Source organism: Mercurialis annua, linkage group LG6, assembly GCF_937616625.2.
Source record: "Mercurialis annua linkage group LG6, ddMerAnnu1.2, whole genome shotgun sequence".
NCBI classification, from domain to species: domain Eukaryota; kingdom Viridiplantae; phylum Streptophyta; class Magnoliopsida; order Malpighiales; family Euphorbiaceae; genus Mercurialis; species Mercurialis annua.
This window is the reverse complement of record NC_065575.1, coordinates 1,421,135-1,444,836: the sequence shown is the minus strand read 5'-3', so window position 1 is coordinate 1,444,836 and position 23,702 is coordinate 1,421,135. Positions and strand designations below refer to the sequence as shown.

The following is a 23,702-nucleotide window of genomic DNA, read 5'->3' as shown; positions in this document are numbered from 1 at the left end:
GATTTTAGATTTGGTTAGATTAGGTTGGTTTGGTTTTTGTTATTGACCTTAGGGGTATTTTAGGTATTTTTGAAAAAATAAAGAGCTTGGGGCGGTTTTTTGGGGCGGTTTTAGGGTAAAAGGGGTTTAGCTGATCATTAGGTAAAGTTTAGGGGGTTTACGGCAGCTTTTTTTAAATCAGGGGGTTTAGCGTAAGATACCCCTAAAGTCAGGGGCCGTGGGTGATTATTAGCCTGAATATCCTATTTTATTCTTTATATCATTTTAAAGAGATTGTATGGAAAATTTCACTATCATTGATAGGGGCAAAACATGAAAAATATAAAAAGATAAAGATAATAAATGTTTTCTTAATCTGTGTGTAAAGTCAAAGAAGACTTCTTAAACAGGACGGAAGTAGTAAGTATTATTTATGTTTACAGACTGTTGTAGGAATATACATTTTACTAGATATCTTGAAATAGATTATTGAATTGTTTCATCCACAATTCTTTTGAATCTAGCCGAGATAGAGAACGGGAATCTCCGGTAACTGATCGTTAATTTGTTTGTTATTATTTTAGCGTTTTTAATTTTCTTTTAATTTTTTTATGGGCCGACGCCTTGGGATTGCGTCGGCCCAGACAGGAAAACTTCCCATGGGGACGTTTTCCTTATGGAGAAACTTCCCAGGTGGAGAAACATTGGCCCATAAAAAAAATTAAAAATTCTAGAAAAATAAGTAATTTATTACGAAGACTTAGATATATTCGTTTCGGATTGTCGACACTCGTTTCTTGATGAATCGTAACTGTTTATCCGTCATTATAATCGAAATATTCGAATGAAGTTAAGAGAATTTTTTTTTTTTAGGTAAAGAGTAAAATGATAATTTTCAGGGACGGTACGGTAGGGTCGATGAATAGTAAAACTCTTTTTGAATTGTGTACTTCTATATAAATAATGAATAAAATAAGAACTATTATTGGGCATGCCCTTAAAACTTTGGTGTCAAGAACACTATGACAAAACATAACAAATTATTGAGAAAAACGATTATAATAAATGAATCCTTTTCTTCTAAATAATTTCTCCTGCATTTCTTTATTCTATTAAGACAAACAAACATCAATATCAAATCCCAAATTTACTTCTAATTAAATTCCACCAAATGCTTTATTCTCATCATTTCCATTTCCAAGTCCCTCATCTTTTTCAATGGCATCAAGAATTTTTCTAAGATCTCTTCAAATTTTCCTATCTTTTTTTCTGATCTTAGCCCAAATTTCATACTCTCAAGAAACAAAACAGTTCATATACACCAACGGATTCACACAATCCAATCTCAAACTAAACGGAATTGCCAAAATATTACCCGGCGGCGTTCTTGAACTTACCAACACTTCATATCAAGAAATCGGCCATGCTTTTTTTCCGGTACCGATCACTTTCAACTCACCCAAGAATAATTCAAACTCTTCATTTTCATTCTCTACAAGGTTTGTATTCGCTATGGTTCCTGAATTGCCGGACCGAGGCGGGCATGGAATCGCCTTCACTATCTCCCCGGCGGTGGAGCTCACCGGTGCAACAGACACTCAATATCTCGGGCTGTTCAACACGACCAACATCGGATTTGTGTCCAATCATTTGTTTGCTGTTGAGTTAGACACAGTTAGAAACCGTGAGTTCGGAGATATTAATGATAATCATGTTGGTGTCGACGTTAATAATTTGACTTCTGTTAAATCTGCACCGGCGGGGTATTTTTCCGGCGGTGAAAATAAGAGTTTACAGCTGAAAAGTGGTAAGCCGATGCAGGTTTGGATTGATTATTCCGGTGAAAGTAAATTACTTACGGTACATCTTGCTCCTTTAAAGATTAAAAAACCTGAAAAACCGTTATTAAGTATGAATCTTGATCTTTCTTCGATTTTCTTGGATAAAATGTACGTGGGATTCTCTGCTTCAACTGGGTCAGTAGCGAGTCATCACTATATACTCGGGTGGAGTTTTAGTACGAGTGGAGAAGCTCAGTTTCTTGATCCTGCAAAGATTCCGAAAGTTCCGCAATCAAGAAAATCTAAAGGTAAAATTAAGTATTTAAGGATTGTTCTTCCGTTGATAGCTGTAGTACTTGTGATTTTCGCTATACTATCTACGATTTATGTTGTGAGGAAGAAATACGAAGAGATTCGCGAAGATTGGGAGCAGCAATATGGTCCTCAGAGATTTTGTTATAAAGATTTGTATAGAGCAACTAAAGGTTTTAAAGATAAAGAGGTTCTTGGATTCGGGGGATTCGGGAAAGTTTATCGAGGGGTTTTGCCTTCTACGAATGTTGAAGTTGCGGTTAAGAAAGTGTCGCATGATTCGAAACAGGGTATGAAGGAATTTATAGCGGAGATCGCAAGTACGGGGAGGTTAAGGCATCGGAATTTAGTTCAACTTTTAGGTTATTGTAGACGAAAAGGCGAGTTGTTTTTAGTTTATGATTATATGCCTAATGGGAGTCTCGATAAGTACTTGTTTAGCACGAAGAAACCGAATCTTGATTGGGTTCATCGGTTAAAAATCATTAAAGGAGTTGCGTCGGCTTTGATTTACCTTCACGAAGATTGTCAACAAGTCGTTCTGCATCGCGATGTGAAATCTAGTAATGTTCTGTTAGATTGTGAAATGAATGGAAGATTAGGAGATTTCGGGCTATCAAAGTTTTACGACCACGGATCAAATCCTGAAACGACGTGTGTGGTTGGAACTGTGGGATATTTAGCACCGGAGCTTACTAGGACGGGTAAGCCAACTACTTGTAGTGATGCTTTTGCTTTCGGTACGTTTATGCTTGAAGTTGCCTGCGGTAGAAGGCCTATTGAGTCTGACAGACCAAATGAGCAAGTGATTTTGATTGAATGGGTTCTTGATTGTTGGAAAAGAGGGAATATCTTCGAGTGTGTTGATCCGAGATTAGAGGATCGTTACGGTGCGAAAGAAATGGAGTTGGTTTTGAAATTAGGGCTACTCTGTGCACATCATTTGCCTGCAGCTAGGCCAAGTATGAGACAAGTTATGCAGTTTTTGGATGGGAGTAATAGTGTGCCTGATATACCCTTTGATGTTGCTAGTATCGGTATACTTCCGGGTAGTACTGAAGTATCTAAAGATTGGTCCTTACTTAAATCTTCGGATAATTCTTCGTCTATGCTCGATTCAATCCTCGTTAATGGTCGGTGAAGGACTCGATTGATCGTCTGAAATAATGAGGTATACATCATCTTTATGTTGTAAAATGTGTATAATTTAGAGTTTAATCTTTTGATTCTCATATTTGGATTTATTATTGCTGTTTGCACGGAAATTTCTCCAATCTTATGTTTCCCGTGTTATTTTCGTTTTTGAAACTGTGAAATTATATATTTATAGCTTACTTTTGTTCTATTTCGCTATATTCTCTTTTCGGGTTTCCATTTCCGTGCCATATGCAGTGATGCAGGATCATAGTCATGGCAAAATTAATGCTTAACCCAACGAATAAAGATCATCAATTCAAAATGTTCTATTTGTTCTTATTTCTGCAATTCAAATTTGGCAATTGCGTACTGAATCAGTATCCTTACTGAACGTTGCAATGTAAATACTTCAATAAGAATGAAGTGCATATAACTAATTAGCTATAAAACAAATGGGATGCACATTGTGCAAAATTCTAGAATGCAAAATTCTATTAAGATTGTAAGATTAATTTTTTTTACAAGCTTAAAAATTATTCCTTCTCGATGATAAATTATTTTAAATTCTTGAATTGAGCTAGGAATATATGGTATAATGTACTAGAAAAATTATATAGATTTTAAAAAATTAATAAAAAGATGCCCAAATGTTATTAAAATACTGTATTATTATGAATGTTTTGGGAAAAGGTCCAAAATGGGCCCACAAGTATGGCTATTTACTGAAATTTGATCAATCCTGTTTGTTATTTTTGTTCCCAACTTATCTGTCAAAACTAACCTAAAAAAACCCTTCTATTAAAAAAAAAGTCAAAAACAGTCCTCAGTGGAAGTCGAGTGGGGACCAAATTTTTCTGCCATTTTATGTCTCAACTTTGACCAATCATTTTAGACGAAACTCATAACGGTCCCTAAAGTCTTATGTTTTTAATAATTGAATCCTCAAGCTTTAATTTTATTTAATTAGATCCTTAAATCATTTTAAATTTGAGTAAATTACTCAAAGGACCTCCAATTATATCATAATTAACAGTTTGATATATTTTGTTTCAAAATCTTATTTAATGGTCATCCACTTTCAATTCTGTTAACTATTAGACTACTCTGTTAATTGCAGCACTTACTTTCAAACAATTTGATATCTCATTTTTAATTTTGTTAAAGATTTGAACCCTCACTTTTGATTTTGTTAATGGTTTGGTACCTCATGTTCAAACAATTTGGTATTTCATTTTCAATTATGTTAGTGATTTAGTAATCTAAATTAACTGAAGAGTCTAATAGTTAACGAAATTGAAAATGAAAAACCATTAAAAATAATTTTCAAACAAGCGTTCAAATTGTTAATTATGAATTATAGGCTTCATAGTAATTTTCTCTTTAAACTTTTATAGAATTTTATTATTACATTTTTTTTATCAAAAATAATTTCATTTATATATATGAAAAAACTACGAAAAATTCTTAGGTAGACTCAGTCCACCACGTCATCTGTGGACTATACCTATCACATTATGCCACGTCATTAAAATAGTGGCACTATCACAATATTACTATTCAAAAATGTAAAAAAGTAATAAACAAAATTACGATAATGTCATTATTTTAATAACATGTCATAATGTAATAGACTACTCCACAGATGACGTAATAGACTGAATCTACCTAAGAATCTCTCAAAAACTACTACTACATTATATTATTTAACCAATCCAAAAGAAAGTAAACAAATTTTCTCCAAAAAAATATCAAATATTAAATTTATGACTATTTAATGAATCATCTAACAAAGGAAATACTCTTCTTTAGGAAAAGTTAGTTTATTTATAAAACTAAATACTACTAAATAGCACTTCTTTAGCATCGTAATCTCGATCAAAGATAGAATAAAGAAGGTGCTATAGGTGCTATGTGACCAATGGGAGTTGGTCCAAGTGGTAAGCGGCTTGGTATCGCTTAAGCAAGGTCTCGGGTTCGAGTCCTTGTGAATGCAGAAAATTCCCACTGGAAGTCTCCCCCACCATGCCAGATGCGCGACACGGGTCGGATCCGGATTAGTCAGGGCGAAGCCTTGGAAACCGGATGGGCTTACCAAAAAAAAAAAAGAAGGTGCTATGTGAGTTTACTTTTGCAATATCTGTGCCAAAACCTTTGAGAACATTTTTGTCAATTGTTTATATAATAAAATAATGGAAATTATACTTTCAATTAAAGACTAGATCTTTTTCTTTTTCAACTTAACTTACTTAACAATTATTAAATTTTATTATTTTTCTATAAATTTATCATTGACTTATTGTATTTATAGTGAAATGCTCTTCTTTTTCTTCCAAAGATATATAAACATAGGCTAAAAAGACAAGTTTAAATTCGACTAAACGATATAAGAAATTTATCTTTAGCCGATTGAACTAGCTTATAAGCCTCTCTATTAATGTTAGCCTTTTTAATGTATCGAAACGTACACTGATTTAAAAGTAATTTAATTACCAAATATCATGATAAATACCCAATAAGAGACCTTCGAGCATTTACCCGAATTCGCCGATTGAGATATTTGAATGGTATCACCTTCATAATCTATAGCATATTCAATTGTGTGAATTTCCGTCCAAGTTTGATACTTAAATATTGCCGCATCCTGGCCTTCTCAATAGCCCAAAGATATAAGGAAAAATGTTTTAATACTTTATTTGTTGGATCAGTTTGTATAAGCTTTGAACTAATTCTTGACAGGGCTGCTGCAAAGGAGAGATGCTTTAAGTATTTTGATTCTTTTATTAAGTTTATTAGAGGTGCTTTAAGTATGTAGATGTAAAAGATAAATCGATCTTAAAAGATAAAATATATTTAAATAATTTGCTCCTTTTGATTGTAAAAAATATATATTTAAAAGATAAACCGATTTTTGTTAGGTGTGACGTGTGAGTGTAAGGATTCAACCTACATGATTTAATCTGGTCTGAACGTCATCGATTTAATCGCAAAACCGAATAACAAAACAACGTCGTTTAGTTTAGGGCTTTACACACGCGTAGAAAGTTTCTAGAGCTTCACCACATGTGAGTTAACCCTACACAAAACAATGTGTCTTGTGTATGGTGTATAAAGCATCATATAAAACACTACTTCATTTAACACTCGACGTCTCTCTCTCATTGATTTCTCTCCCAAAGAATTTTCCATCTCGCTTCTCTTCTCTCGAACCCTAATTCTACTTCACTAATTTATTCTCACTCAATCTAACACACGGTCGATTGCTTTTCTCTTCTATTCTCGTTCTCAAGTTCTAGCTTTGATTAAGCCCTAAGATGATGTTATATTTCATCGTTTTTGAGTCATTATTAACAATTTGTCACTAAAAATTGAAATATACTCAACAATGAGTGTTTTTAACTTCTAGGTTTCATTTAAAATTTGGTTTTTTGCTTCTGTTATCGGTCTAATTTATTTGTATATATGTATTCTATGTTTACATGTTTTGTGTTCGTGCTTAATTTCATGGGTTTGATTGTTGAGCGACATTCTATTGTATTTGTTGACAACAGAGTAAAAAAGGTAACCTTTTCAATAACGATTTCTTAGTTTTCTAAGTTACTCCCTCCGTCCGCAATTGATAGGCTGATTTCCATTTTTAGTCGTCCCAAATTATAGGCGGATTTCCTTATTTAGAAGTTAGTTTATTAGGTAATTGTCCAAAATACCCTCGGTTAGATTTATAATAGTCAACTGAATTAATTTTGCTTATACTTTTAATAGTATAATGGATAATGGTTGATAATCTCAATGCCTTTTCTTCTACCGAGATTATACTTATCATACATATATAACTGATCATTAAATAGATTTTGCAAGTATAACATCAGTATTGGCCAGAAATGCCTTGAAGGAAGTGCAAAGGACGTTGCATTAATTAAAGCAATTACACTACTTATTTCAATAACTGAATGTGTCAATACCGTAAAAAATTATTGAACATAAATTAATCATTAAACAAGGGTATTATAGGTAATTAGTAAAATTTTAATTAAATTAACTAAATTTCTTAATATGTGTGAAACTCAAATCAGCCTATCAATTGTGGACGGAGGGAGTATTTTCTTTTTTGGAGTGATTGAATATTATCGCTATCACTAATTCGCCAATACATATTTTTTTCATCTATTTGTAGGGGAAGCTCAATCTTTCGATTTATGGTGGTCGATTGATCTAACTATTTGTGATGGAAGTTTCGACTTGTAGTACCAATCTCAGTCTGCCTCTAATAAATCAGTATGTTTGAGTTTTTAAACTGTTTGTGAGTATAATTTAATGTTTCTTTTATCTGTTTGTGGTGTGATCATGAACCGATGCTATGTGTTTGATTTTGCATATGGCAATAGTGGAAGATGTTAGGATAGGGAGGAATTGCACCCAGTCATAATGCTCCTGTTGGTTGCTGCTTTGGTTGGAGGCTTAATAGTCCCCCAACCTGTGCCTAAGGCAAATGAGAGAAATTTCTAAATCAGAAAGAGGAAGTCAATGGAAAAAAGGTTTTATCTTTGGGATTATTTTGATCATGTGTTTGATGAATCTGGTAAAGTGATTAGTGCTAGGGTTTACCATTGTAATAGTAAATTTAATTGAACATCCATTCTGAGAGCATATATGCTTGTCTTTAAAAGAAAAATCCAAATAAGAAGCACGTTAGGCAAACTCTATCTTTGAAACCTGTTGTTCATAGTGCTGATGATAACTATGTGAATGTAAGTGGGAGCATGTAATTTTAGTCAAGAAACTATTAGGCAAGCATTAGTTTACATGATTATTGTGGATGAATTGCAATTTAGATTTGTTTATGAAATGAAGTTTAAAAGACTAATGAATTCTTCATATCCTAGGTTCAAAATACCTTCTAGATGGACTCTAACTAGAGACTATTTTAAACTGTTTGTGGAGAAGAGATTGAAATTGAAAGATTTTTTTTTAAAATCATAGCAAAAAGGTTAACATAACAACTGATATATGGACTAGCCTACAAAAAAGCAATTATATGTGTGTGACTTATCATTAGCTTAATCATGTTTGTAAATTGCATGAGATGATCATTACTTTTGTCCCGTAGCTGGTCATAGAGATAGATACATTAGAAAACTGCTAGCTTGAATGGAATTTAATATTATATTCATCATAACAATGGATAATGCTAGTAATAATGATACAACAGTGGCTGCGTTTTTGGAAAAAGTTGAATCAATAAAAAACTAGGGTTGCTAAAGAGAAATTTTCACATATGAGATGCATTGTCCACATTCTGAATTTGATTTTTAGTGACGATCTTAAAGATTAAATGTTAATGTCAGTGTTTTAAAAATTGGACTGGACCGGACGGTTGAACCAGTTAAACCGGGAACCGGCCAATAATCTGGTCTAAAACAGTTAAAAACCAAAATTTATGGTTGATCCGGGTTAGACTAATTGAATCGTATTAAACCGAATTAGATCGGGTTGAATCGGTAGAAAATCCGAAAGTTGAACCGGTGAACCAGAGGTTGAATCGGTACAAAATAAAGAGTGCAAGTTAGCACTTTTTTCTAGAATATGTGGATACAATTGGTCTTTCTAGGGGTGTGCAAAACCGAACCGAAACCGAACCAAAAATTGTCGGTTCGTTTTTAAAATTAAGATTTTTTGATACATCTCGATTTGGTTCGGTTTTGAGTTTTCAAAAACCAAAAAACCGAAAAAACTAATATTTCAAAATTTATTAATTTTTTATGGAAATATTACTATTATTTTTAAAAAATAATACTATTTTTTTCCATATTTAAGTGTTATTGGGGGTAAAATATTACAATTGACTTATATTTGAAGTTTAGATTTAATTTTTTAAATTTTTAAATTTAAATTTTAATTTTTTATGAGTAACATTTAAAGAAAAAAGAATTATTTTTCTATTTCGATAAATCCAAAAACTGAACCGATTTTTTTGGTCAACGTTCCGTCTGGTTTTAAAATTCTTAAAAAACCGACCGGTTTTAATAATTTTACTTCCGAACTGAACCGAAAAACCGAATGAATACCCCTAGGTCTTTCAAATAAGAAAATAAGATTACTAAAAAGAACAAAATGAAATACCAAAATCCATCGGCACTATTGAAATTCTTATTAAAGATTGGGTTTGAATCCAAAATCGCTGTTCAATATACAGTAATTCTTTGGCCTAATCACTTAAAAAACCTTCACCATTAAATTTTTTTCAATTCCATCCCGACGTTGAAAATTTGTCAATTTTACTCACTTTTGAATTTTCTGTTTTCAATTGTACCCCAAAATATTTTAATTTTTGTTAATTTTTTTACTTAAATGATGAAATCATTCAATTAATTAAGTCTAAACATGAAATTAAATTCTTTTTTATTCAAAAAAGTACAAATAAGTCCGTTATTTTTAAAAACTAACTAAAAACCATAATCAAATTAACACTAATTTAAATTCTTAATTAATTTAACTAAATTTAAATAAATTTTAAAAATATACAATCAATATATGCGAGACATGCAGAGTGTTTTAAACAAATTTTCAAACGCAAAAGACGTTAATTTAATTTTTCAGGGTACAATTAAAACACAAAAATGCAAAATAGGGTAAAATTGATAAATTTTCAACGTCAGAGTATGATTGAAAAGGGGCTAAAAGGTCGGGGTTTTTTTAAGACATTAGACCTTAATTCTTTATACCATGTATATAGATTCTGTGCCAAGTTGAAGGGTAAAATTGACCTTTTTTTGGAATATATAACATCAACTTTGACATATTTCTTTAAGGCACAATAATTTTTGTTAAAGTCAAATAGCCATCCACAAACTTCAAGCACACCATATATTGCCATTCAAACTTGGAAATTAATATTGGCATAGATCAATAAACACACATTTTGTTGCCAATCTGGAATTAAATTAAAAGAGTAAAATTCAATTTAGTTCCATTTTAATTTTATTAAATAGATGAGTGCTTTTGCTTTTACATATTTTAAAGAAGAAAAAATATAAATTACAAGAATGTTAAAATTAAGATCAAATGTAAGCCAAATAATATTGTAGTATATTTTTTAACCATTTGAACATATATATCTAACATTATTTTTTAATTTGTTTTATTATATATTGGTAATTTGTCTTTTTTGTTTTTTGTTTTATTGAAAACCAAAGAGAATATATATATATATATATATATATATATATATATATATATATATATATCAAAAAATATATTGTAATAAATAAATTTAAACAATTATTTTCGATTTGATATGGTTTTATTTTCTAGTCGCTCGGTTCAGTACACACCCCTAATTATGAGTACAATCAATCTTTTAATAATTATTTCATCCGTCCCAAATTGATAGGCGGTTTAGGACAAATACGAATATTAAATAGTTTAAATTCTCTAGATAAAATGAGTTAATATATAAAAAACGGTTAATGTCATAAGAATTCACCAATTTTATATGTTTTCTCATTTTAATCATGCAGTTTAAATTTTCTCATTTTCATACACGAACTACCATTTTTTCTCAAATTCATGCACGGTGCTGAGGTGTCACAGTTCCATTGGTGTAATTCCTTGAGGTGGAGGTCATTTTACATCAATGAATGAGTGCCACATCAGCACCGTGCATGAATTTGAGAAAAAGTAGTAGTTCGTACATGAAAATGAGAAAATTTAAACTGCGTGATTAAAATAAGAAAACGTGTAAAGTTCGTGATTTTTTTTGACATTCACCCTATAAAAAAATACCATAGTTGCCTTCATTTAACATAGTGGTAACTTTTGTCTTCTAGTAATTTTTGTTGTATTTTTAAAATATTCTTTATAATTAATAAGGGTAGATTTGACTATTACTTAGTAAAGTGAATATCTAGTGACTATAATTTGGGACAAAGAAAATTGAAATAGTGCATATCAATTTGGGAAGGAGGGAGTAATATTTAATAAATGAATACTTTTAATAATTAATAAAATTTCAGAGAATTAACGTCAATATTACGTCTTATGTAATATTTAATAAATGAGTAATTCTAATAATAAATAAATTTTTAATTAATAATTCTAATAATAAATAAATTTTTAATTAATAATTCTAAAGATGAGTTAATTAGAGGATCAATTAGTTTTAAAATTCTTCTAGAGTTTTCTTCGTATGGACCCACAAAAGTACCATCAAGTGCAAGTTGTTTCTATTATTAACAAATTACACCAATTATTACAATTATCATTTTTCAAGTCTAAGATTCTGATTGACATTGAATACTACTTAAATTTTTATTTAATATCAAAACTTTGAATGAACTCATAACTACAACAAATAAAAAAATACCAACTCAGTTTCTAATCTTTCACTCATCAATATGGCACCATTGATTTTATTCTTAATTCTTTTATTGAGTTCAAAATACTTAGTTTTTTCTCAAGAAATTGATCAATTCATCTACAATGGATTTAAAGGAGCTAATCTGAGTCTCAATGGTGCAGCAAAAATTCATCCAAATGGTCTATTAGAGCTAACAAACACTTCACATCAGCAAATTGGTCATGCTTTTTTTCCGTTTCCAATGCGTTTCAATTCGGTTTCATTTTCTACAAGTTTTGTGTTTGCTATGGTTCCTGACTCACCTGGACTCGATGGTCATGGTATAGCTTTTGTAATTTCACCATCTACTGAGTTCAGAGGAGCTATAGCAACTCAGTATCTCGGTCTTTTTAATTCTACTACAATTGGTTTGGCATCAAATCATTTGCTAGCTATTGAGTTAGATGCTGTAAGAAACCCTGAATTTAGTGATATTAATGGTAATCATGTCGGAATAGACGTCAATGATTTGACGTCGATTCTGTCACGTCCGGCGTCTTACTTGTCCGACAAGGATGCGGAAAACAAGAACTTGGAGCTTACGAGCGGAAGGCCAATGCAATTGTGGATAGATTATAATGCAACGGAGAGGACACTTGATGTAACTCTAGCTCCTATTGATAAAATAAAGCCGAAAACGCCTCTTTTATCGACGAAAATCAATCTTTCCACGGTTCTTTTGGAGTTCATGTATGTTGGTTTCTCTGCTTCTACAGGTTCTGTTGCTAGTAATCATTACATTCTTGGATGGAGCTTCAATCAGAGTGGACAAGCGCGAAGTCTTGAACTTGCGAATCTTCCTTCGCTTCCCGACGAAGGAAAATCAAGAGAAAAATTAGTAAGGAATACTATGATTATATTAGTAATAATATTAACTATTTTGATCATAACAATCTCTGGAACTATCTACATAATGAGAAAAAGATATTCAGAACTCCACGAAGATTGGGAGCAACAATACGGTCCTCAAAGATTTTCCTACAAAGATCTTTATAAAGCAACAAAAGGTTTTAAAGACAAAGGGCTACTTGGTTCCGGAGGTTTCGGAAAGGTTTATAAAGGAATTTTACCTAATTCTAATGTAGAAGTTGCTGTCAAGAAAGTTTCACATGATTCGAAACAAGGAATGAAGGAATTCGTAGCGGAAATCGCGAGTATGGGAAGGCTAAGGCACCGGAACCTAGTAAATCTCCTCGGTTATTGTCGACGAAAAGGCGAGCTTTTCTTAGTGTATGATCACATGCCTAATGGAAGTCTTGACAAATTCTTATTCACCAATGAGAAACCGAATCTCGATTGGATTCGTCGATATCAAATCATTAAAGGAGTTGCATCGGCTCTTTATTATCTACACGAAGAATGGGAACAAGTAGTTCTACGTAGAGGTGGCAAATAGATGCCCAACCCAAGCACCCAACTCAACCCGCCCAAAGAAATACAACCCATTTGCACCCAAAAAAAGTTTGGGTAATTTTTGACCCAACCCATTTTAGCCCAAATTTTTTTGGGCTAAAATGGGTTTATAAGAATGACCCAATGGGTAAAATTAAGTCCAAACAAATTTCAATATGAAGAGTATTTGAGTTTTTAAAATAATATTTATAAGTTGTATAATTTATTTTTTAAAATAATTTTTTCCAGAAATTTCTTTTTCCGGAAATTTTTTTTTCCCAGAAATTTTTTTTTTTCGAAATTTTTTTTTTTCAGAAATTTTTTTTTTTCGGAAAATTTATTTTTTTCCAGAAATTTATTTTTTTCGGAAAATTTATTTTTTTTCCAGAAAATTATTTTTTTTCGAAAAAATTTATTTTTTTTCCCAGAAAATTATTTTTTCCCCGGAAAATTAATTTTTCCCAGAAAATTATTTTTTTGGGAGAATTATTTTTTTCCCGGAAAATATTTGTTTCTGAAAAATAATATTTTGAAAAGTAATTTCTTTGAAAAAAAATTAATTTGGTTTTTTTTATTTTGAACCTTTTATCTCAAATATAGATTTCAAGTATCTCACTTTTTATTTTGGGTAATTTTGGGTTTTCATGACCCAACCCAACCCAAAATTACCCAACCCAAAACTGCCCAAAAATATTGTGACCCAAAATTACCCAACCCAAAAATGCCCAAACCCAAAGAAACCCACCCAAACCCGCCCAAGAACACCCATTTGCCACCTCTTCTACATAGAGATATAAAATCTAGCAATGTACTATTAGATATTGATCTAAATGGGAGATTAGGAGATTTCGGACTTGCAAAATTTTACGACCACGGTTCGACTCTTCAAACGACTCGTGTAGTCGGAACATTAGGATATCTCGCTCCGGAACTCACTACAACAGGAAAAGCTACAACTCGTAGTGATATTTTTGCATTTGGAATCTTCATGCTCGAGGTAGCATGCGGAAGAAAGCCCGTAAAGCCCGAACGGGTCCCGGAAGAAGTCGTTTTGGTAGATTGGGTTGGTGAATGTTGGAATAGAGGGGAGATTCTGAGGACTATTGATCCAAGATTGGAAGATAGCTACGTGGTGGATGAAATCGAGTTGGTTTTAAAGCTCGGATTGCTTTGCACGCAAGGTAGGCCGATAAATCGGCCTACGATGAGGCAAGTGATGCAATATTTAGATGGAAATGCCAACTTGCCGGAGATGACATTGCAGAATGTAGATACGGGGTTTTTGGCTATTCCTGTTGTTGAATGTGAAGAGAGTTTTCTTTGTTATTCTTTGTCCGATTCTGATTCAATCCTGACAATTGGTCGTTGAATCTCGAATTTCTTAATTAATGGAATTCTTTTTAACTATTAAAAAATATGTGCTTATTATCACCGTAAGTCATTTGCATTAATAAGTACTAATTTTATAAATAATTTATCTTTTAAACATGATCAAGAGTGTTAGAAGTTTAATATGAATAAAAAAAATAAAATTAAATAATTTTTTATTTCAAATAGAAAGTATATATCATAAAATTAAGCATATATGAAGAGAAATTTTTAAGTAGACTCAGTCCACCACGTCATCCGTTGACATGTAACTAAAATAATGACACTAATATGACTATTCAAAAGTGTACAAAAGTAATCAATAAAATTACAATAATCCACTATTTTAATGACGTCATAATGTGGTAGGCTAGTTCATATATGAGGCTTTCAGACATTAAATAATCAAATTTCACCAAACATGTATAGAGTATCATTTATTGCTCACAGGTAAAAAAAATTAAGAAAAATAGCTGTATCAAACAGGTCCTAAATAAATTTCGGATGTCTGATATATATTTTTGACCGAAAAATCTATCAAATAAAATCAAAATTTTATAACCGAATTAAAAAGAATTTAAACATGTTTACTGCGACAGTCTAATACAAACTAAACAACTAATTCTTCCTCAGTTGCTCAAATTGAGAGGATGTTTTTTTTTTTTTATCACTTAAAGTAAGTTTCCATGGTTTTTTCTCTCTTGAGCATTTAATCAAACAGGTGGAGTGCTAGCGATGGAACATCAGGAAACATGCATTAATCACTGATTGTGATTGCGAAACTGATGTTTGAACATCAAGGATTACCGCTTTTAATGATTGGACGGCAGTTTTTGAAGTATCAGAATTCATGGCGATGCCTGCACAGAGGAGGAGTCAGAAATTAGAAACGGTATGACTTCTATTCGTTTTGTTTTCAGGAAGATGATGGCGAAATGACAAAGTTATCATCAACTTTATTTTTTATTACAAATTTTTACGAAGTTTATATTTTGTGTGCCACAAGTCTTTATTTTGATAGTCATGTAGATCTACAATGAAGAAAGGGTCAATGCGCCCTTAAACTTATGTCTTGGTGTTAAATAAATATTGTTTTTGAATCAATGAGATCATGAATTTGTATTTTCAGGGTCAAATTGTTTACTTTATTTAATTAGATCTCCAAATTTGTGTCATTGACCCAAAAATTAAAATGTATTTTTAACCCTGAAACATAAGTTTGAGAGCAATATTGACCCTCTATTCGATCTACAATTGTGAAAAATGAACCCCACATTAAATTTGTTAACGACAAGATGCAGTCTCATGGTACATGAGGGTGTAGCTGAGTGGCTACACTCCTCGCCGTGCAGTCCAGAAGGTCAGGGTTCGACCCTGCCTTCACTAGTAATAATCATAATTTTAAATTTTTTTATTTTTTGTATTGGTAATTTTTAAATTCTTATTTTAACATTTATAATAATAGGAAAAAAAGGTTGGTATTAAAAAAGTTAAATTGTCATCTAACTATAGTACAATTATATTAAAACTTCAATAATAATTAATAATAAAATATTTTTAATTTAAGAATAATTGAACATAAATCTAAAATTCAAAATTAGTTTAAAAAATTAATTTTAGTCTATATAAAAAATAATTTATTGAAAATTAAATAATTTATTTAACAGATCATATAAATATCACTCGTGTGCATAATAAGTGGACAAATGCTAGTGTGTGTGTATATATATAAGCAAATAAAGTAGAGTAATCTTCAACAATACAATTAGTCAATCAAATATACTTTGGGGCTCAAATTCACAGGAAGACCCAATCAATATAAGCATTTTGTATGACTACATTTCTTACTAAAATAGGAAAATGAGAGCTGCTGATCTAAATTTTGAACCATTATAACATGTAGATTCAAAGAAATTACTCATGTGATATTATAGTTTGTATTCAGTGAGTTATTATAGTTTGTATTCGTTATCACTAAACTACGCGTCTGTCGAGTTCCTTTGTTGATTCTTCAGATATCTGATGTTCTCTGAATGAAACATAACTTGTGGAAGAAGTAATCGATCGTCATGTGGTCATTTTAAAAACCTTAAAGCCTAAACTCTAAATCTTAAATTTTTTAAACTTAACGTGTGGAAGTCTTAGTATGACCAAATCACAAGAGGCGATAATAGTTGACATTTTGATTAATCAAATCAATTTCAGCTTAAAGCTCTGAAGAATTATTGATTAAGCCATATTTTCCAATCAATTATTGTTTAAAGTATATCAAATGAGCTATAATTCTTATTAGAAAAATACTTTCTTGGTATACTATTATTAGTATATCAAATGACCTCAGTTAGAATAAAGCATGAATTATTGTCAACTTAATTTGACTAAAAACTAATAGATAGTGTGCTATTTTATAGAGTATTCGTGTCTGTCATATTGCAGCAGCTTTGAAAAGTATTTGCTTATTCATGCTATATCATTTCAGGCTATGAATCTGAACATAATCGGAAATACTCGGAGAAGAGAAATACTTCTATCTTCAAATGATTTCCATGTTAAAATTGTTGCATATTTTACTGGTTAGTTCTGTTTTTCAGAATTATCTAAGCTACGGTCAAGATCAAAGTCACTTTATCTACAACGGATTCAATGGATCCAACCTTAATCTGAGTGGACTTGCAATTGTGCACCCTAATGGTCTGTTGCAGTTATCGAACATTTCATACAGCCAAGTTGGTCGCGCTTTCTTTCCGCTACCTTTCAAGCTCGACAAGTCATCATCAGAGAGTTCTCAGTCTCTTTCATTTTCTACCAACTTCGTTTTCGCCATTGATCCTGAGAGACATGCTCTCGGTAAAGAACCTGCATATGGTGGCCATGGTTTTGTCTTTGCTATATTACCATCTTTGAATTTTGCAATCAATTCATCAGAGCACTACTTTGGAATCTTCAATTTATCAACCACCAATGGCTCGCCTTCCAACCACATAATTGCGGTTGAGTTTGATACCCAAAAGACTCCTGATTGTTTCGACATTGATAGCAATCATGTTGGAATTGATGTGAATACTTTGATATCTAAAGTAGCAGCTCCAGCAGCATACTTTTCAGACAATGAATATAAGAACCTAACGCTTATAAGTGGAGACCCAATGCAGGTATGGATAGACTATGATCAAGAGGAGATGTTACTAAATGTAACAATTGCTCCTGTAAGAAATATAAAACCCGAAAAGCCTCTCTTGTCAGAAAATATCGATCTTTCTTTATTTCTATCAGATTCTATGTATGTTGGTTTCTCTTCCTCTACAGGTACTATGGCTAGCTACCACTATATTCTTGGTTGGAGCTTTAACAAAGGTGGGCCTAGTCAAAGTCTTAATTTTTCGCAGCTTCCTCCACTTCCCCTGCTTCCTTTAGACTCTCTGCATCTTGGTCCATTTGTACCCATCGTAGTTATAATCATAATCGCATTGGCTGGAATGAGTGTTGTGCTGATTCTTATCATTGTAGTGGTGTGTGTAATTCAAAGGAAGAAGAAATTCGGAGAATTGCGCGAAGATTGGGAGAAAGAATATGGCCCTCAAAGATTTTCTTACAAGGATCTGTTTAAGGCAACTAAAGGATTTAAAGACAATGAACTTCTCGGATCCGGAGGTTTTGGAAAGGTTTATAAAGGAGTGTTGCAATCTTCTGATACACAAATTGCAGTAAAGAAGTTCTCTCATGATTCTCAACAAGGAATGAAGGAATTTATAGCTGAAATAGCAAGCATGGGAAGGCTCAGCCATAGGAACCTGGTTCAACTTCTCGGCTATTGCAGGCGAAAACACGAGCTGCTGTTGGTTTATGATTATATGCCAAACGGAAGTCTTGACAGATTCCTTTTTCAGAATGACACGCCAAATCTAAACTGGGTTCAACGTTATCAAATCCTGAAAGGAGTTGCATCTGCTCTACTTTACCTCCATGAAGAATGGGAACAAATTGTTCTGCACAGAGATGTGAAAGCTAGTAATGTGATGTTGGATGCTGATCTTAATGGTAGATTAGGAGATTTTGGACTCGCAAAGTTTCACGAACGAGGTTCGATTCCTGAAACAACTTGTGTGGTTGGTACAATAGGATACCTTGCACCAGAAGTTTCAAGAACAGGAAGGGTCACAACCAGTAGTGATGTTTTTGCTTTTGGGACATTGATGCTAGAAGTGGCTTGTGGAAGAAAGACCATAGAGCCCCATAGACCATCCGTAGAAGTGATATTGGCCGATTATGTTGTCGAATGTTGGAAAAGAGGTGCGATTGTTGAGATAAGTGATTCTAAATTAGACGGTAAATACATAGTAGAAGAAATGGAATTGGTTCTGAAATTAGGGTTGCTCTGTACTCAAACTATACCAAGTACCAACAGCCAGGCCTACCATGAGGCAAGTTATGCAATATCTTGACCGAAAAGTGTCCTTACCGGAGATACCGCCGGATAGTACTCCTCGTAGCGGTTTGGTCATGTTGAATCAACTAGCATCTCAAGATTCCATTACATCAAATGAGTATTCTATCACTACATCAGTCCTCAACTTTGGTCGTTGAATGTGCAAAATGAGAAACACTTACACTGATCATATCCATCCCGTTATACGTGCACATAATTTATGACAGTGTAACTCATCAATAAAAAAATGTCAACAATGTAATTTAGTTGATTAAATTTTACTTCCATTTAAACAAGAGGTTTTTCGGCCAAAAATGTATACAATGTTATCAAGGTTTGCTTATATTTATCAAATCACAATCGACTTTTGCCTGAAAATTTGTCATTTATGCATAATTCTATTGTAGTGGGAAGTTTTTTAGTTAAATTATGAGCACACGTGATAAGTTTGAAAGGCAAAAATAGATTGTTTCCGTGTGTATTATTTGCCGAAAAACCTCCAGTTGAAATAGTATTTAATCGAAAGCATGTTTCCATATGGTCTTTTCTCTTGAGCATTTAATCAAACAGGTGGAGTGCTAGCGATGAAACATCAGGTAACATGCTTTAATCACCGATATCTAGCAACTTCAGCTGATTTATAGTGTAACATTCCGCATTTTTGATTTGATGGTAGTTTTTGAAGTGTCAGAATCCATGGCGTGGCGGTGCCTGCACAGAGGAGGAGTTAGAAATTGGAAACGGTATGTATGCTTCTATTTTGTTTTGTTTTCAGCAGGAAGATGATGGTAAAATACTAAATTTACCATCACATTTATTATTTGTTATCTAGAATTGTTATCACTAAACTATGTTTCTTTGTTATTGTAATTGGATACTATTTTTTTTTAATATTATTGTTGGTAGCAAAAAAATGATGCATACACTAAGAAGAAGATGTCAACCTAGTTAAGACGTTCGAGTGCGTTTTCTGATTTCTCAGCTTGCATCAGCAGAGTCTCTTTGTTGATTCTTCAGACATATGATCTTGTATAAATGTTACGTAACTTGTAGAATAAGTAACCCATAAACAAAAGCAATTTAACTTAATTACAAGCTTAGATATCATGAGATTTAATGACATTGCTCAAACTAGTAAGATATGAGAGTATTAGTTTGACCAAATCTCAAGAGGGTATAATAATTAATCATAATTTTTTGAGAATCAAGAAATATATGAGCAATAATAGCTTGGCCTGCAGACTGCAACTTAATTTTAGCAGGCTCATTCAGGGAAATTACCTAGTTGCTTCCATTTTTTATTATATACATTTTGACTAAAAAATTTCTGATTAAGTTAACAGATTCTGAGTGGATATTCTTATTTTACAATTCGATAAAATTTGATGTTAGTACAGAGAAAAAAACAAACTTTAAAGTAAAAACACGACTCTCATAATTATCATTTTCAATCACCAATAGAAAAAAAATCATTCTGCTATTATTTAATTGAACATTCTAAATTTATAGTTTTTGACCTGACTATAGGCTGAAGCATCAGAATCCAACTTGAGATTTGATTAGAAACTGAGAGATAATGTTTTGCCAACTTGAGATATGCATAAACATGTTGATTAAGCCAATTCAGTTTAAAGATCTGAAAATTACTTGCTTAAGCCATGTTTTTAATTCTTAAACTGCTGCTTATTCTACCTTTTAGTTCTGTTTTCTTGACACACTATGGTTTTGCTCAAACTATAGCTACTAGTTCAAGTAACTATCTGATGAAATTGTCTGTTGCATATAGAAGTTTTTAAAAATATACCATCAAGTGAAGAAATTTATTGACAAGTACATGTTTTTAGTTTAATTGTTAGTCGCACGACTTGCTGACTTATTTGCATAGCAGCCGGCTATCAATCATCTTTTATTTTATATTATCTGCATATTGTTTATAGTATACTATCTATGTAATTACAAAATGAATTATAATTCTAATTTAGAAAAATAAATTATTGCTTTCCTCCATTGATTTTATAGAGTGTTAGTGTCTGTCACATAGCAGCTTTGAAAAATATTTGCTTATTTATGCTGTATCATTTCGGCCTATGAATCTGAACACAATTGGAAAATCTTAGAGTAGAGAACACTTCTGCAAGTCAATAATGATTTCCATGTTAAAATTGCTGCATTTTTTACTCATTAGTTCAGTTTTCCAGAAAGTCCTAAGCTATGGTCAAGATCAAAGTCACTTCATCTATCATGGATTCAGTGGATCCAACCTGAATCTGAGTGGACTTGCAATTGTGCATCCTAATGGTCTGTTACAGTTATCAAACATTTCATCCCTCGAAGTTGGTCGCGCTTTCTTTCCGCTTCCTTTCAAGTTCAATAAGTCTCTTTCATTTTCTACCAACTTCGTTTTCGCCATTGATCCTCAGACACATGCTGTTGGTAAGACACCTGCAAATGGTGGCCATGGTTTTGTCTTTGCTCTCCTACCATCTTTGGAGTTTGCAAGCGGTTCATCAACCGAATACTTTGGGATCTTCAATAAAAAGACCGATGACTTGTCTTCCAACCATATCATTGCGGTTGAGTTTGACACGATAGAGACTGTTGATTCTTTAGACATCGACAGCAACCATGTTGGAATTGATGTCAATAGTTTGACATCTATTGTGTCAGCTCCAGCAGCATACTTTCGAGACCATGAGGAATCTAAGAACCTAATGCTCATAAGTGGAGACCCAATGAAGGTATGGATAGACTATGATCAAGTTGAGATGATACTAAATGTAACAATAGCTCCTCTAGTAAGCATAAGACCCGAAAAGCCTCTTCTGTCGAAAAATATCGATCTTTCTTTGTTTGTATCAGATTCTATGTATGTTGGTTTCTCTGCATCTACAGGTTCCATGGCTAGCTACCATTATATTCTTGGTTGGAGCTTTAACAAAGGTGGGCCTAGCCAAAGTCTTGATATTTCAAAGCTTCCTCCACTTCCGCTGCTTCCTTCAGACTCTTCACAGCCTCATCCATTTCTAACATTGCTAGGTATAGTCATAATCGCGTTGGCGGGGACAAGTGTTATGTTGTTCCTTATCATTGTAGCGGTGTGTATAATTCAAAGGAAGAAGAAGTTTGGAGAATTGCGCGAAGACTGGGAGAAGGAATATGGCCCTCAAAGATTCTCTTACAAGGATCTTTATAAAGCAACTAAAGGATTTAAAGACAAAGAACTTCTCGGATTTGGAGGTTTTGGAAAGGTCTATAAAGGAGTGTTACAATCTTCTAATACACAAATTGCAGTAAAGAAATTCTCTCATGACTCTCAACAAGGGATGAAGGAGTTTATAGCTGAAATTGCAAGCATGGGAAGGCTCAGCCACAGGAATTTGGTTCAACTTATCGGCTATTGCAGGCGAAAACGCGAGCTGCTCTTGGTTTATGATTATATGCCAAATGGAAGCCTTGACAGATTCCTATTTCAGAATGACACGCCGAATCTTAACTGGGTCCAACGGTATCAAATCCTGAAAGGAGTTGCATCTGCTCTTTTTTACCTTCATGAAGAATGGGAACATATTGTTCTTCACAGAGATGTGAAAGCTAGTAATGTGATGTTGGATGCTGATCTAAATGGCAGATTAGGAGATTTTGGACTGGCGAAGTTTCATGAACGAGGTTCAATTCCTGAAACAACTTGCGTGGTTGGTACAATAGGATACCTTGCACCAGAAGTTTCAAGAACAGGAAGGGTCACAACCAGCAGTGATGTTTTTGCTTTTGGGACATTGATGCTTGAAGTGGCTTGCGGAAGAAAGACCATTGAACCATACAGACCAGCTGGTGAAGTGATATTAGCCGATTGGGTTGTCGAATGTTGGAAAAAAGGTGTGATTCTTGAGATAAGTGATTCTAAGTTAAATGGGAAATACATGGTGGAAGAAATGGAATTGGTTTTGAAGTTAGGATTGCTTTGTACTCACACTACACCAACAGCCAGGCCTACCATGAGGCAAGTTGTGCAATATCTAGACCGAAAAGTGGCCGTACCGGAGATATCGCCGGATAATACTCCTCGTACCGGTTTAGTCATGTTGAATCAACAGGCATCTCAAGATTTTATTATATCCAATGAGTATTCTATCACTGCTTCAGTCCTCAACTTTGGTCGTTGAATCTGCATGATGAAAAATACTTACATAGACCCTATCCACCATGTTATTTGTGCACATAGTTAGTGACATTATAACACATCATTAAAAAAATGTCAATAATGAGTTAATTAAACTTCTCATACATTTAATGATGCTTAGATTTATTAGAAAGCCTTGTTAAAAAGCGCGCATGTCGGAAGAAAAGGGAGAATGTTCATGTTCCTGGTTTAAGGAAGCATGTCATGAAGCATAAAAACAATCTGTAATGAAATATAGTTTGCATTTATCTCCAGGTATTACTGCAATATGCTATCAAATAATGTATGAATCGTGATGACATTTTGAGTCAAGTATTGACAATTCAATTTTCTTTTTGAGATATTTGGAAGTGCAGGAATACTCAATTTTTCAGCAGAAAAATAAGCTGGTTTCGGAAATCATCTATGGTGACTTTATGAGGACATTTTACTTGTTTAAATGTTGTAATAGTTCTTTTTCTTTTTTGTATTAGACTTTTACATAAACCCGGATTATATTCTTTTGCATCGACTTTGTTACTTCCTTTTAATAGTGGTTGGCTTTAGTGTGCAATTTCGTGTATGCCACTTCTTGTGCGTTAGTTCTGATTAGAGAAGGTTTTTGCCACTTTTTCTGACTTTTAATATAATCTATATTCATCAAAATAAAATAAATTAATGAAACCTTAAAATTTTATAGCCCATATAAATCAAATTTGAATGCGTCATTCAAATTATTATTTTATTTCAATTTGG

At 32.7% G+C, this 23,702-nt stretch overlaps 3 protein-coding genes and 1 pseudogene across 3 annotated transcripts; all 4 read left to right on the top strand.

Moving 5' to 3' along the window:
* Positions 1-1,048: 1,048 nt before the first annotated feature.
* On the top strand, positions 1,049-3,417 carry LOC126685680 (L-type lectin-domain containing receptor kinase IV.1-like). The gene has a single exon (XM_050379602.2). The coding sequence runs from the start codon at positions 1,198-1,200 to the stop codon at positions 3,211-3,213; it is 2,016 nt and encodes a 671-aa protein (XP_050235559.1). The 5' UTR covers positions 1,049-1,197; the 3' UTR covers positions 3,214-3,417.
* An 8,149-nt stretch (positions 3,418-11,566) lies between these two features.
* LOC126686298 (L-type lectin-domain containing receptor kinase SIT2-like) lies at positions 11,567-14,402 on the top strand. The gene is made up of 2 exons (XM_050380337.1): positions 11,567-12,986; positions 13,785-14,402. The coding sequence occupies exons 1-2, from the start codon at positions 11,600-11,602 to the stop codon at positions 14,360-14,362; spliced, it is 1,965 nt and encodes a 654-aa protein (XP_050236294.1). The 5' UTR covers positions 11,567-11,599; the 3' UTR covers positions 14,363-14,402.
* Positions 14,403-14,878: 476 nt separating this feature from the next.
* LOC126685869 (L-type lectin-domain containing receptor kinase I.8-like) lies at positions 14,879-19,165 on the top strand (annotated as a pseudogene).
* Positions 19,166-19,964: 799 nt separating this feature from the next.
* On the top strand, positions 19,965-23,310 carry LOC126685870 (L-type lectin-domain containing receptor kinase SIT2-like). The gene is made up of 2 exons (XM_056106222.1): positions 19,965-21,727; positions 21,824-23,310. The coding sequence occupies exons 1-2, from the start codon at positions 20,932-20,934 to the stop codon at positions 22,948-22,950; spliced, it is 1,923 nt and encodes a 640-aa protein (XP_055962197.1). The 5' UTR covers positions 19,965-20,931; the 3' UTR covers positions 22,951-23,310.
* Positions 23,311-23,702: the final 392 nt, after the last annotated feature.

What these genes read in the sequence shown, in the direction of transcription:
- LOC126685870 (XM_056106222.1), top strand. Translation starts at nt 20,932, where the DNA reads ATGATTTCCATGTTAAAATTGCTGCATTTTTTACTCATTAGTTCAGTT. An exon ending in TGGTTGGAGCTTTAACAAAG is followed by an intron (nt 21,728 to 21,823) that starts GTGGGCCTAGCC and finishes TAACATTGCTAG; the next exon opens with GTATAGTCATAATCGCGTTG.
- LOC126686298 (XM_050380337.1), top strand. Translation starts at nt 11,600, where the DNA reads ATGGCACCATTGATTTTATTCTTAATTCTTTTATTGAGTTCAAAATAC. An exon ending in ACAAGTAGTTCTACGTAGAG is followed by an intron (nt 12,987 to 13,784) that starts GTGGCAAATAGA and finishes TTCTACATAGAG; the next exon opens with ATATAAAATCTAGCAATGTA.
- LOC126685680 (XM_050379602.2), top strand. Translation starts at nt 1,198, where the DNA reads ATGGCATCAAGAATTTTTCTAAGATCTCTTCAAATTTTCCTATCTTTT.